Below are 13232 nucleotides of genomic sequence, written 5' to 3' on the forward strand. Positions count from 1 at the left end.
CCTGCCTTACAACTATGTAGCATCCTAATGTGCATGTCAGGCAACTCCTGTCATACCTATTCATATGGGGGATACATCATGGAAACTGCCAGGACCTCCACTGAAGAATTACAACCCCTAGCTGACATCTGTATCAGCAAAAAAAACCCCAAACCCCTGTAGACACAACTATGCTAATAGAAGAGTGCTTCCGTTGGCATAAGGAAAGTCATTCGGGGAGACGGTACAGCCATGCTGGCAGAGGAGTTCTCTCTGCCAGCGTATGCAGGATCTCCACTAGGGAGCCCTGCTGGCACAGCTATACCAGCCAAGGCTACGCAGTGTTGACAAGCTCTTGTAGGCACGGTCATCTGCATTTATTCACTAGTACGTTGTCAATTCAACTGAATAACCCTGAAGAGGCTCTGACCTATCTCCAACCCTCCTTAGAAATGGGTACTGGGGGTAGGGAGAGATTAGAGACAATGATCCAAGGACAATATAAGATGAGGAGGCTAGACTGGGGAAGTCACGCAGAGGGGCTGTAGCCGCTTCCATCTGCAGCCCACATGCCTCCAGGATGACAAGGTATGTCCACCGACGGGGACAGGTTCAATGCCCACTCACCAAGATTTTCGGAAGCGACCAGGCGTTCAGGGATGCCTCACTTGAGACAAATGAAAGGGCCTGATTTTCAGAGGTTGGGTACTCAGCACTGTGGCACAATCAGGCTTCTTTAGGGTGTTTCAAGTTGGATACCCCAAATCACTAGTCACTTTTATAGGCCTTGGCTATGCTGTGTTTCTCACCTCTCTGATGATACTGCCAGCTCACACCAAGTTGCTGTGGTGACAGCCAGTGTGCTGCAGACACGTCCACTCAGAGCCAGCCTGACACAACAAACTCGTTTCACAAGGATCAGCAGACAGTCCTCTCAGTCTAAAGACTGCTAGCATGGACCAGAATCGAACCAGCGACCTACAGCTGAAGAGCGCCACAGCCCATTACAAATCGCCACAGCTAGCCCATCCCTTAGTCATTCCATTTCTAAGACAGTTAATAAACAGATCCAAATGTGACTGACATTTCTGCCTGAGCTCAGAAGGTGTCAATTCTAATAATTATTTTGGTGTCTGGGTTCTTTTTTTCATATGAAGGCAAAAGGGAAAAAGTATTAGTGTGGTATGAAAAATCAATTCCTGTTTAATGAAACACTCCTTCATGTTGGGCAACTCCGAAGCTAGAGAGAAATAAATTAAATGTTCATAACCACCGAACATAACAGACTATGGATTGCCTGATAAACAAGCATTGATTCTGGGTGGGTTGGTTTTTTTTTGTAAATTGAGAATGTATATGCTCATAGTCTGAGACTAGAAAATGACTCTTTCCCAGCTGCCCAGAGGTCATGCTCAGTAGAGCGTACAATGCCCCAGGAGTTCTGGATCTTAGCAAGAGCAGCACGACAAGCCACATTCGTTCCACTGTGGTCTACCTGGTCGTTGGCTGGGCGATCGGAGTTCAGAGAGGTAAACACAATGTATTTCACAACGGTGCAGCAAACTACTGCTATCAATATTTTGCGCTTCCATAGCGCTTTTCAACCCAGGATCTCACAGCCCTTCACAAAGGTTAGTGATTTCAGCCTCGCATCATCCCTGGGTCACTTTTGTTATTTTCTTTTTAATACAAACAGATGACCAGAAAGCACCCTCCGGCTCCAGGACGAGCAGCAGCACGGGAGAGAACTGATTCTAGGGAAAAGATGCTGGTAAAATAAAACGTCACAGCTTCTTTCCCAGGCAAGCCATCCTGTATTCATCCTGAGAAAGGAGGAGCTGTGCTGGATGAAACCAAGAGAGATTTGGGTTTGTACTTGAACTACAGCTCTTTGAAAACCCTGTCCCAGCATTCACTCACTGCCATCCCACAGACCAAACAAGCATGCCAGAGGAGCTGATCTTTCTCCTTGTAAGTTACAGCACCTGCAGCAGAAGTCCCATCCATGGGAGGCGCTTACTCTCTGCTCTGCGGGGTTCAGACCATGCAGTGATAGGCTGCGTAGGGGCTGCCCGTGGTGTGCGATGTCTAGAATGCACTGCAGCCTCTGAGCACTCACTCCAGCTTGCGGGCATCTGCCTCACCTTTCTCTTTGGTACTTCAGAGCAGCTGGCTTACGCATCTGCACGTCCCTTGGAAAGTGCCTCACTGCGGCTGCAGCAAAATCAGCAGCTGTTCAGCGCTTGCTCAAACCTCAGCAAGCGACGCCAGGATGAAAAAACAAGGAAGACTCAGGAGAGCAAGTAGCACGTTAATGGACTGTGCTGCTGGGCTTGTAGCGGTTTCCTTCGATTGTGCCTCTGGCCCAGCAGAGAGAGAAGATTTTGAATTAAGTGCATTAAAGGAGACCAGCACAGTTAGAGAGAAAAGAAGAGAAGCAACAGCTGCTATTGATGGAGACATGAGCTGGGGGCAGGAGGGGCAGGTGTGTGAGAGAGACAGTGGGGGTGGGGCTTTTACCTGGCAGACTCCTCCTTTGGGCAGAACATCACAAGCCAAGCCTTGTTTACTTCCAGTGCCTGCTTTTCTTTCTTTTACTGCTGCACCAAACTGATACAGACCCTGCCGGACCAGCCCTGCTCCAGGTTCCAGTCTCTCTCACACTTGTTCTATTTCCCATTGGATGGCATCGCTTCCCTCCTCCCCATCTCCTGCCCCATTATGTCCTGCTTCCTGGGCAAGTCTATGATGTTTTAGGTTGCCCCCTGTTCCTGGCACAGCCTCTTCATGCAATGAGCTGCCTCCCTCTCCTCCTTTCACACCTCTCTCAGAAAGTCATTTCTCTCAGCTGGCTTTCCACCCCTCGTCTCTGCTCGGTGCATGCAAGTCACCAGTTACATGCCTAAATGGCCATCTGCACATGCAACCGGGTGAGCCTGTGCAGGCTATGCACCCTGGTGTGTGCACTCAATTGCATGCAAAGAATTCTGAACTATGGGGCTCCAAAAGTCCCAGACTACCATTTGCTAGCAGCAACTGGGGCAGATACCGTTAGAGGTGAAAGGTCACGGCGATATTCTGAAGACGAGAATCCTATTTCATTTTGAATTTTAAGAGTGAACACCCCGTTCCCCCAGCTCTCCCCCGTAAATAACATGCTCCCAAATCCTGGCAAAACTGTCTCTTTTCATACATTTAGCACGGATTAGACTGGCTGCTCCCCATGGCTTAGCCCTTGCCCCTGTGCAGAGCACCACGGAGCAGCGTGAAGACTTGGGGCTTTGATCATTTCCACCAGTTTAATCATCTCTCAGAAAAAGAAGCCCACAAGCGCCACCTCTTTCCACTCCTGCTTGATCAGAAAGTGATCAAAGCCTAACCCAGCCCTTCCTAAGATGTTTATTTAGTTGGTGTTGGTCCTGCTTTGAGCAGAGGATTGGACTAGATGACCTCCGGAGGTCTCTTCCTACCGTAATATTCTATGATTCTATGATTCGGCACAAACTCTGGTTACCCAGGGGGGCTCTTTGCGTTTTTCTCACTGTGACGTGTCCCCTGCTTTCCTATTGATGTCATAGCTCTGGCTCAGAGGCATCTTGATTGCAAGGCTTTGATGATGCAGAGCCTGGGACTTCTCCTTACGTAAAGATCGGATAAGTTCAGCACAGGGGCGACATTTCAGCTACTGTGGGATAAAGCCTGGTAAATTTATAGATCTGGGCTTTGACAGCTTTTCTTTGCTGTCAGGTGCCCTATATTTAAAGAGGAAGAAGCAACAGATAGTGTGTTTCTGGGTGATTACTGCTCTCCTTGGGTGTCCCCCTGGAACAGGAAGCCAAAGCTGAGCAGAATCATAGAAATGCAGGGCTGGAAGGGACCTCAAGAGGCCATCAAGTCCAGCCCCCTGCGCTGAGGCAGGACCAAGCAAACTTGACCATCCCTGACTGGTGTTTGTCCGACCTGTTCTTAAAAACCTCCAGTGATGTGGATTCCACAACCCTATTCCAGATCTTAACTACCCTTGTAGTTAGAAAGTTTTTCCTAATATGTAACCTAAATGTCCCTTGCTGCAGATGAAGCAAGTCCTACCTTCAGTGGACATGGAGAACTATTTTAATATATTTAAAATTTAATTTAAAAAATAACTTTTAATTAGTCCAAAAGTGCAACATTCCCTCAGAACTGCACCGCCTGGGATAGCTGTCTGCTAATAGGAGGTGGAGATTATGTATTTAGAGGAGGATAAAAATCAGGGCCACACATCATTTATTAAGTTTTAACACCATGGTTTTGTCATCTCTGACAGCCAGAGGGAGGCTAGGTCAGCGCTGAGCAGGGAGACCAGGAGGCAGCACGCCTGGATTTGATTCCCAGCTGTGCCACTTTGGTCAAGTCAATTCCCTGTTCAGGACTCAGTCTCCCCATCTGTTTAATAGGGATAATAATGCCTACCTCACAGGAGTGTTTGAGGATTAATTAATGGATACTTCTGAAGTGTCATGAGTTCCTCAAATACAAGATGCTGTCAAAGTGCACAGCATTATACCCGAGTTGGGGATTTCAGAGTCCTCTTGAAAGAACTAGGCATACAAATTTACCCTAATTGTGAGCTCAACTGTGGAAAAGTGAATAAAAGTTTACAAAATGTTCCCAGTAACACATCACGATAAATGTTGAAGGAAGAAGGTGCAAAAGGGAGACAGAAAAACAGAATGAATCCAAACAAAAAGGCCTGCAGATATAACAGAAGGACTGTGTGAAAATCATGCCTAGGAAACAAAAGAAAGAACATTCTGCTTAGAGCAGATGATCACAATGATCTCCTCTAGCCTTGGAATCTATGAAGAGAAGTGTGGGGTTGGAAATCAATGAACCAAAACTGGTGCATTGAAAATTAGACCTCCTAGGTAGGCCAAATAAGGAAAGGATGGACTATTCCACCCATCACTTCTCTTTCAGTAGGGGCACACAGACTAACTGGGGGATTTCTGGAGGAGGAGGAAGGCTGTCAAGCCTCCCCACCACTTCAGGGACTTTGCCTTTTGCCCTTGGACCCCGGAAATCATTGCATTATCATGAAGCTCAGACTTCAGCAGGGACATTTGGCCATGACCACTGCACCAGCAAAGACTCCACCCACAGACACAAGAGATCCTGCTCTGTGTCTCCCCTTCCCTTGTGTGTTCCTTTCTGTCCCACTATTTTTCCTTCTGTCCTGTGTGTGTGTCTCTCTCTCTCTCTCTTTGTTTTGGCTTACCACACAGCACCAGTGCAATGAGACGAGACAGCCCATGCAGCTCTGCGCAGCCTCAGAGAGACCAGCCCAGCCAGATGATGTCCCAGACCGGGAGATGAGCCAGAACCCAGAGCAACTGCTGTCACAGCTGAGCTGCCAACCCAGAACCTCAAGAATATCAACAAAAACCATATTTCCCCATCTTTACTATCCTGTCTCTTCTCCCCTCACACTTTTCTGTTGGTCAAAAGCAGAGAAAGTGACCATCTGTCATGGCTGGATGGTGGGTAGCCAGACCCAGAGGCTGCAAGACAGGAGTCAAGAGACGTCTGGGTCAGGATACCAGGAGGTCAAAAGCAGCAGACAAACTGGAGATCAGAACCACCACAGGGGAACCAAAGGCAGGTGACAAACTGGAGGCTGGGAACCACGGGTCGAGGCCAGGACATCAAGTCAAGGACACACACAGTTCACAGCATGGTGGAGCCCAGTTCGGTTTCCCGTGCCTGCTGCTGGATTAAGTAGGGCCGGTGGGCTAATCAGCCACTCTGGGACTCTGCCAATCAAACCTCGGGGCAGAGCCTTCCACTGGGGCTAGGTTTCATGTATCTGAGGTATGCTAGTCTCAGCAGCCTGCTTGGTGGCATGTTGGAGTGGGGCTGCTCTCAGCAGCCTTATGGGCCTGGGTTTGAGACCTATGGGTCATGACATCATCCTTCACATCTCAGAGCTAAGTATCAAAACTAGCCCCTTTCTCCCACCCCCCAAGAAAGGTTGTCCAATAAAAGACTAACTTTTTTAAAAAGAACGTTGATAGGTTCTGGTTAAGTTTGTTTTCTATAATCATTCCAGTTCAGTTTTAAAGGGCTTTAAAACTTGCTTTAACTCCTTTTCTTTCATGTATCCAAATCCACACATCTCCAAACTTTAGCACTGTGTTTGCCATGGTACTAAGCAGGCTAAGGTCTGTGTATACCAGGCCTCAAACCTTGTTTCACCCTTCTTAATGCTAGACAGTAACAGAGTCGTGTTAACACCTTTAACTCTTTGGGCCCAAATATTCCCTCTAAGTTAGTACAAGTCCTTTCATCACTGACAACTAACTCGCAAAGTGCAATAGAAATGTAACGCATTATGGGAAGAGTGAAACAATAGCAGTTCCTTATGGAAACTCCCTATATGAGTTGTCATTCAATAAGGTAATACCGGAAGTAATAAAATGATATTAAACACAGGAACATTTAGGCCAAAAATCAGGGGGGGAATATCCTTCAGGAAACTGGCAGCAGACAACACACGCTGTTCCTTTCTCTAATTTCTATCAGTTATGATGAACCCTTATTATCCTCTCTTGTGCCATATTGACATTTAAATTAACTTTGGCTAGCACCAACAGAGGGCACTGTTACCCCACAGACCAACCCCGAGAAGTCTTAAGAAAGATTGTGCATTGCAGTTCCCCTGCCATTGCAGTTCCCCTGCCCATTAGCACAAACTATCCCGTGGGAAGCAGGGCTCCAGGTAATATTGTTTTTTAAGTCATTTCAACAGACAGAATCAGAAATAAATCCCAAACTTATTAACAGCTGAATGCTAGTTATTTAGATCACCCCTCAAAATAAGATCCCCATTGGATAATGCTGAAAAAAATAAAGCAGTTTTCCACCTAAGGTCACCATTTCAACACCTGTCAACTGCAGTAGCTGGGTCAAGGTGCATTATTATTGAATGGGTTTCCTCCAGAGAGCTAGTGGTTACACTAATACGTGTGAACTCAAAGTTTACGTCCGGTTTGGGGCCTTTCAGCTTGGAGCTCATTAATAGGGAGTTCCCTACAAGCCGCGAGCTTGAGTTTCTGGGATAGCAGGATCAGCCAGTTTGACTTTGCAGCAACCCCTTATAGCCAAGTCAATAAGCAGAGAAAATAGCATCCAGCTTTCTTTAGTCATAGTTTGAAGAACAGTCAGCATGATCCATAGTCTTTGAGGGAGGGAGAGAAGAGGAGGTGGGTGGGGGAGGAAAGAGAAAGAAATCATCCATGGGTCCCAAAAAGCTCACAAGGCTTCCAATCTCTACCGGGGGAGACAGGTAAGGAGCATCCCATACGTGTAATATCAAGCCCCCTTGGTGAGTGATCAACAGCAAAGCTCGAACATGGGACTTCTGGATCTAAACACTGCCTCAGCTAAAAGGCTCCATTAACAAAGGCCATAGCAAGCTCCTCAACCTCTTGAGGGAGACACAATGTCACACTGAGTAGGTGTGGGTTACACACAGTTTTTAAGGAAGGGAGAGAAAGGGGTGGGGGAAAAGATCATCTGTGGGTCCAAAAAAGGCTCATACATCCTCCTCTCTCAACCAGGAGGAGAATCCACATGGGTCTGAACCTGCTGGAGTCTGACAAAGGGAAGCTGGGAACCCATAGCATGCAAAACAAATAAGCTTCAACTGCTGCAACTTGGCTAAAGAAACCCAGCTACTTCAGTGGGTCAGAGCTATCAGATGTGGGTTTGCTATTGCAGTTTGCTGTAGGGCTGGGAATTGAGACTGCAACTAGGGCAGGTGCGAAGAATAATTTAAAACCCTGGCTTGATGGGGTCTGGGATCGTGAAAGGAGACATTTTAACACAGCCATGTTCCACATCATTGCAAGTCTTATTTGATCTACGATCGATTCCTCATTGTGACACAGAAATAGAGAAAGATGAATTCCTACCTCCAAGATAAGTTCCTCTTATTCCACTTTGTCACGGCCTGAGCGTGCCGCTTCTTCCTGGTCTCTGACTCAGCAAGATCAGGGAGAGAGCAACGAGGTGTCTTCATTAATTGCAGCGTAGCTTCATCTAGATTTCCAAGAACAAAACAAAACAAAAAAAGCCTTGAAATACTGTGATGAAAATTGGTCTAATGTTTCCGCTTTCAGAAGGTGAAACTGGGTGTTAAAAATATTAATTTCCTTTCCTTCTGACACTGAGGGAATGAGTATTATGGACGCCTTGGTTTCGTGCAATGCAGTGGGCTTATTAGGCAAATAGTGGCAATGCAGCAGAGATAACACTTCCCTTAAAACACACCTGTAGCCATTTCAATCTCTCCCTGACCTAGAAGGGAATGTTCTTCCATCTCACGGGTACTTGCATTCACTCTCTGCTCACCACAGGGCTGTTGACAGAGCTGTAGGCTTTTAAAACTGTATTGATCCGGACTGTAACTTTTAACACGCTTGGGAATGTCCAGCAACCAGGGCTGGGTTAGGGATTGGGAAATATCTCCCTTGCCTAAAGAAACGATATGTGGAAAATAGCACTGATGAATCATCTTCTATGGAACCCTGGGTGCCATTTTCTACCCCACAACCAACCGATCCAGTGCTGTACGCGGCCTGGCAGCAGAGACGAGGGGATGTGTCTCGCAGGATGATTGCTGATATTAACAAGGTTCTTCATAGTTGATTAGGATCAGCTATGCAGCTGAGGCCACGTTCCACCTACACACACACGCTGGAATAGTTGTGTGTGCTGACATTGAATGTTCCCGGTCATGGAGCAGATTACATTGCTATAATGCTATGGATATTAACCTCCTCCCCCCAAAAAACCAACCACCCCACCTTAAACAGGATAGCAGTCATCATTAACAAGTTCCAAAATAAGGACAAAGTCTCATTTTCCAAAATGATACAACTGCAACAAAAATGCTGTTGCAGGGCCGGTTTCTCTTTCCCAAGAATCACCTACAGGGGGAGCCAGGTTGTTAGCAAGGCAGTTAGCAAGCAAGGTACAAGGAAGTATCGGGAATGGGAGGCCTCTTGGAATGCATGGGTTAGGCCTGGCCCTAACACTGGCTTTGTACTATTTTAAAAGATGGGAAATAGGAAACTGACAAGAGCCTAGTTGTCCCTAGTGCCCTGTTCACAATGCACACCCTTTGGCAAATGGCACCAGGGTAGAATGAGGACGGCACATTTCTTCCCAGTATTCTACATTAAAGTGCACCAGAGAACTTTTAGTTGACACCTGCACGGTCTATGTGGACCAGTTAGTGTGCGACACTTCAGTGCATTTCAGAAATCACACCGCCGTGGAGCACGCTGCGGCTTTGTGTAGACATGCCCTTGGTCTCTTCTTTAATCTGGATTTCCCACCATTCCCCTGGCAAAGCAGGGTAGTCTTTGCATGCAAATATACCATAGTTGCGTTAGACTGGAAACTGATTTGCAAGATGCTAATATTCTTTTCTTCACTAGTACGTTTCTTTATTAGGAATGGAATAAAATTGTAAAGGGCCGGCTCCACAACCAGCAGGACTCTGGATGCACCAATTTACAGATCTGGCCTTACACTTTTATTCTAAAAAAGGGGAAATTATATATTTTTATTTAAAACAAAAATCCCAAAACACAGACCCCCAATTCACAAGGAAAAGACTGTGAAGTCCATTTTAAACTATGCTTATAATTTCACACACAAAAAAACCCCAAACCAAGAAACCCACCTTGCTCCTGGGCCTCTTGGTGTTTCTGATAAGATGTGAAAGAAAGATAATTACATGTATTTAATTAAAAATGGAAAGCAAGCATCTCAGTGATGAGCTGATAAGAAAGTGGACAGAGAGCTGTTTAAGTGACATGGGAAGCAGCTGCTCAGAGAAGGGACTTGCCAAGAGCTGCCAAGGCACAGCCTGGACTTGGCAAAGGAGAGCCTGCTAATTAGCAGGTTCTCACTAACTCTCTCCTAAATAAATGGCAGTGAAAGCAAACCGACCTCACCACAGTAGGTAGCTTCTGGGCGTAAGAACTGTGGGCAGGCCGGGAGAGACAAAGAAACTTTAGGAGGGTTACGATGATACTTTCTCCCCTTCCTTTTTAAAATGAAAACAACTTAGACAATTTGTTAGGGCCAAGCAAATGGATTCAGCGGAAAAGCAGAACCGAGTTTAAAAATCCCAGCCCTGGTCTTGTGTGTGCTTATGTCAACCAAACTTCATCATGGAATCATTTGATGCTCACCTACTGCTAATTCCTTGTGGGGCTCACTGAATCATCTGGATGGGAATGCACTTGACCCAGTCCCAGCATTGCAAGAGTGGGGTTCAGCCAACCTGGACTTGCAAAGGGTTGGACAACTCCACAGCAGTGCATGAGGCCAACCGGCCAAGAAGAGACCTGCACTTTGGGGGTCTGACCCAACTCCCACTGAACTCAAAGGGACTCATTTCATGGACTTCAACAGCAGCTGGATCAGCTTCTTAGATCCCATCCCTGGAGCTCAGGGAGAAGTCTGTCTGAGGGCTCAGGTGTGGTGAACCTTACGGTAAGACTCTGAACTGCTTTGGGTGGGAATAAATTAGGTAAGAAAATAATTGACTTGTTATGTTTTTAACTAGAGCAACTACCTTTTTTGAAGAGGTGGAAGAACGCTAGGATAACACAGGAGTGCTCAGTGTCATAGTTTCTAAGCAACAGTAAATCTTTCATAATTCTGTAATTCCTTCCTTCTGAGGCTCTCACCTCACAAACATTAATGAATCCAATGTCACAGAAAGGGAAACCAAGGCGCAAAGAGGTTAAGGACTTGCCTCCAGTCATGCAGAGAGTTGCCAGGAATAGAATCCCAAACCCTTAAACCCTGTGGTTCAGCCATAACCCCATCCTTCTGCAGCTGAAAACTGCTGTGGCTGACAGCCTGACAATAGCTCTGGCTTGCTTAGCAGAGACAAAAAGCAAAAAAACCTAGCTGTCTTCAAAAATAATTCAATGCAAACAAGTATAATGAGCCGGAGAAAAAGACAAAAAGAACAGCCGTGAGTCGATCTTTTATAAACAATCTCTCCACCACCCCTCCTTGTCAAAAAGAAGGATAACAATAGAATAGTTCAACATACGGATCTCGGCAATTAATTAGCTATTTTTCCCTCAGTTGGATGATGTAATCGATGATTAAAAAAACCCAACCAACCCAGCAGTTCTGATGCTCTCTCTCCTTTCTTAAACGCATCAAGAGCTATTCTGAGCACAATAAGAACCCCATGGGCATGTGGGCCTAGTGAAATAACTGCCCGCCTCAGGTTGTTGAAAATGCAAGGCAACACAGCACCTGAGCCATGTAATTACTCCTTATAACTGCAAACTGGGCCGTACGCTGTTGCACACACATTAGATCTTCCTGGGACCAGCACAGTCATCCTTCTGCAGCTCAGTGGTATAGGAGAACGCACCCCCTCCCCAATCCTATTAAGAGACATCTCTGCAGCTGATCATCAAAATGAAACAGAAGAAGAAAGTGCTCATTTCCCACTGACCTAGTATCCCTGTTGCTTCCAGGCCTCCGAACTGTTGCATGGCTGTGATGGCTTTTGCAAGCTCTTCCTGGGTCTGCAGTTGTCCTGTGACAGGGCCTGGAGGAGGCAGGTAGCCAAATTTAGTCAGCCAGTCCTGTAAAGCAAGGAGAAGGGGGAAATAAAAGAAGATAGAATGACAGGGTCTGAAGGTCCCATCGGTTCCGCATGGAGACATCTTTCCCATTTACATGTCTACACCTGAGCTCCTCATTGAGCTTTGTGGTCCGTGTTAACAAATGAATGTGTCAGAATGGATCTGTATACGTTACTTAAGTAATGGAATCCAGTGACCTTCATGCATTCCAATGCTGACATTTAATTTTCCCATCCGGCTGCAAGCGATCTTTGATCATCATGGCAACAGCAGCTAAAAGACATGGGCCTATGTAGCTATCTTTTAGTCTCCCTTTGGACTGTTGGTTGTTAGCAGAGACCGGTTTGGGGGAGACTGGCTGAGAATTAAGGGAGCTGAATAGAACTCACCCGCTTTTCATCCCTACATAGTATTGACTTTGGGGCAGGAGTTAGGTTACCTGGGGTCCCACCCTCCCCTCTACAGTGTTTGGGTGGTGTTGGAATTGGCAAGGTAGACCCATTCTTCTACATATCCTCAGGGTAAAACTTCTTCCTGCCTACCCACCCTGCCTTCAGCAACAGGGCCTCAGTTACTCCACTGAGACTTGCTACTGCCTTCTTGTTACTGACTTATTCTATTCTTGGGCCTGAGACATCCCAGAAAACACAGCCTGATAGCCAGGAAACTCCGGGAACATCTCAAGCCTAGGAGAGTGAAGAGGCAACATTGGGACCTGGAACAGACAGTTCATCCAAGGAATATATCTTTGGGGTTTGGGGAGTGGCAGGCTAGTGCCCCAAACACTGCAGATGGGGAGAAGGCGTGGCTCCAGTGATTGAAGATGGGCAGAGGGGCCTTCATCGGCTCCCTCAAAGTGTCTGGAGGTGGGGAGGTGCTAGGGAGCCACAGGTCAGGTGGAGACAGCCCAGTGTTTTTGGATTCGATGCACTTCACTTGGGTTTGTATTGTTTTGTTCTGAGTTTCGTGATGAGTTTTGGAACCTCAAATTATTAAAACCATGAGAAGCAAACCAGCCACTGAGGTTCACTGAGACTCAAGCAAACCAAAGCTGGTGGGTTTCACTGAAAAGAGGAGATTAGAGGCTCACGTGGTTTTCTCTCTCATCATCTGAGTTAGGGCCCAACCCAACTCTCATTAAAGTCAATAGGAGTCTTTCTGGCTTCAGTAGGAGTTGGATCAGGTTCCTTAATAGGAACCAGGCGGCAATTTATGAAATAATTACCAATTAGCTAAATTTCCAGGCAGCTCTCAGAGTAGCTGCAATCACCCCAGACGATGAGCCCTAAATTTAAATAGAGGAAACTCAGGGAGATACGAAATTACAACGAGCTTCCAGGGAAACCATCCTGTCACATACACTGAAAGAACTTCAGTTTAACTTTCCTAATCAGCTGACAGGCAACATGAACAAGAATGCCCCCAAAGCGAGATATGAGCAGCACAGTTTATAAACAGAAACGGAGGGTTTAGTTTTCTTCTGAGGCATCAAGAGCCACAGAATGGGAAACTGCTCAACAGATTTAGGCCAAAAATAATTTGACATAAAAATGGCCATTTCCAGGAGATTAATGGCGTGTGTGT

The 13232-nt window shown here is 46.4% G+C and overlaps 1 protein-coding gene across 1 annotated transcript in view; it reads right to left on the minus strand.

Moving 5' to 3' along the window:
• The window catches only part of MMP17 (matrix metallopeptidase 17), a 32927-nt gene extending 21342 nt beyond the window's left edge, over nucleotides 1–11585 (minus strand). The window contains exons 1-2 of the mRNA XM_077835065.1: nucleotides 11516–11585; nucleotides 7932–8058 (exon numbers count right to left, since the gene is read on the minus strand). Coding sequence (XP_077691191.1) covers nucleotides 7932–8058; nucleotides 11516–11555 — 167 coding nt within the window. The 5' untranslated portion in view covers nucleotides 11556–11585. The remainder of the gene's footprint in view (nucleotides 1–7931; nucleotides 8059–11515) is intronic.
• Nucleotides 11586–13232: the final 1647 nt, after the last annotated feature.

Source organism: Eretmochelys imbricata, chromosome 15 (assembly GCF_965152235.1).
Source record: "Eretmochelys imbricata isolate rEreImb1 chromosome 15, rEreImb1.hap1, whole genome shotgun sequence".
Taxonomy (NCBI): Eukaryota; Metazoa; Chordata; order Testudines; family Cheloniidae; genus Eretmochelys; species Eretmochelys imbricata.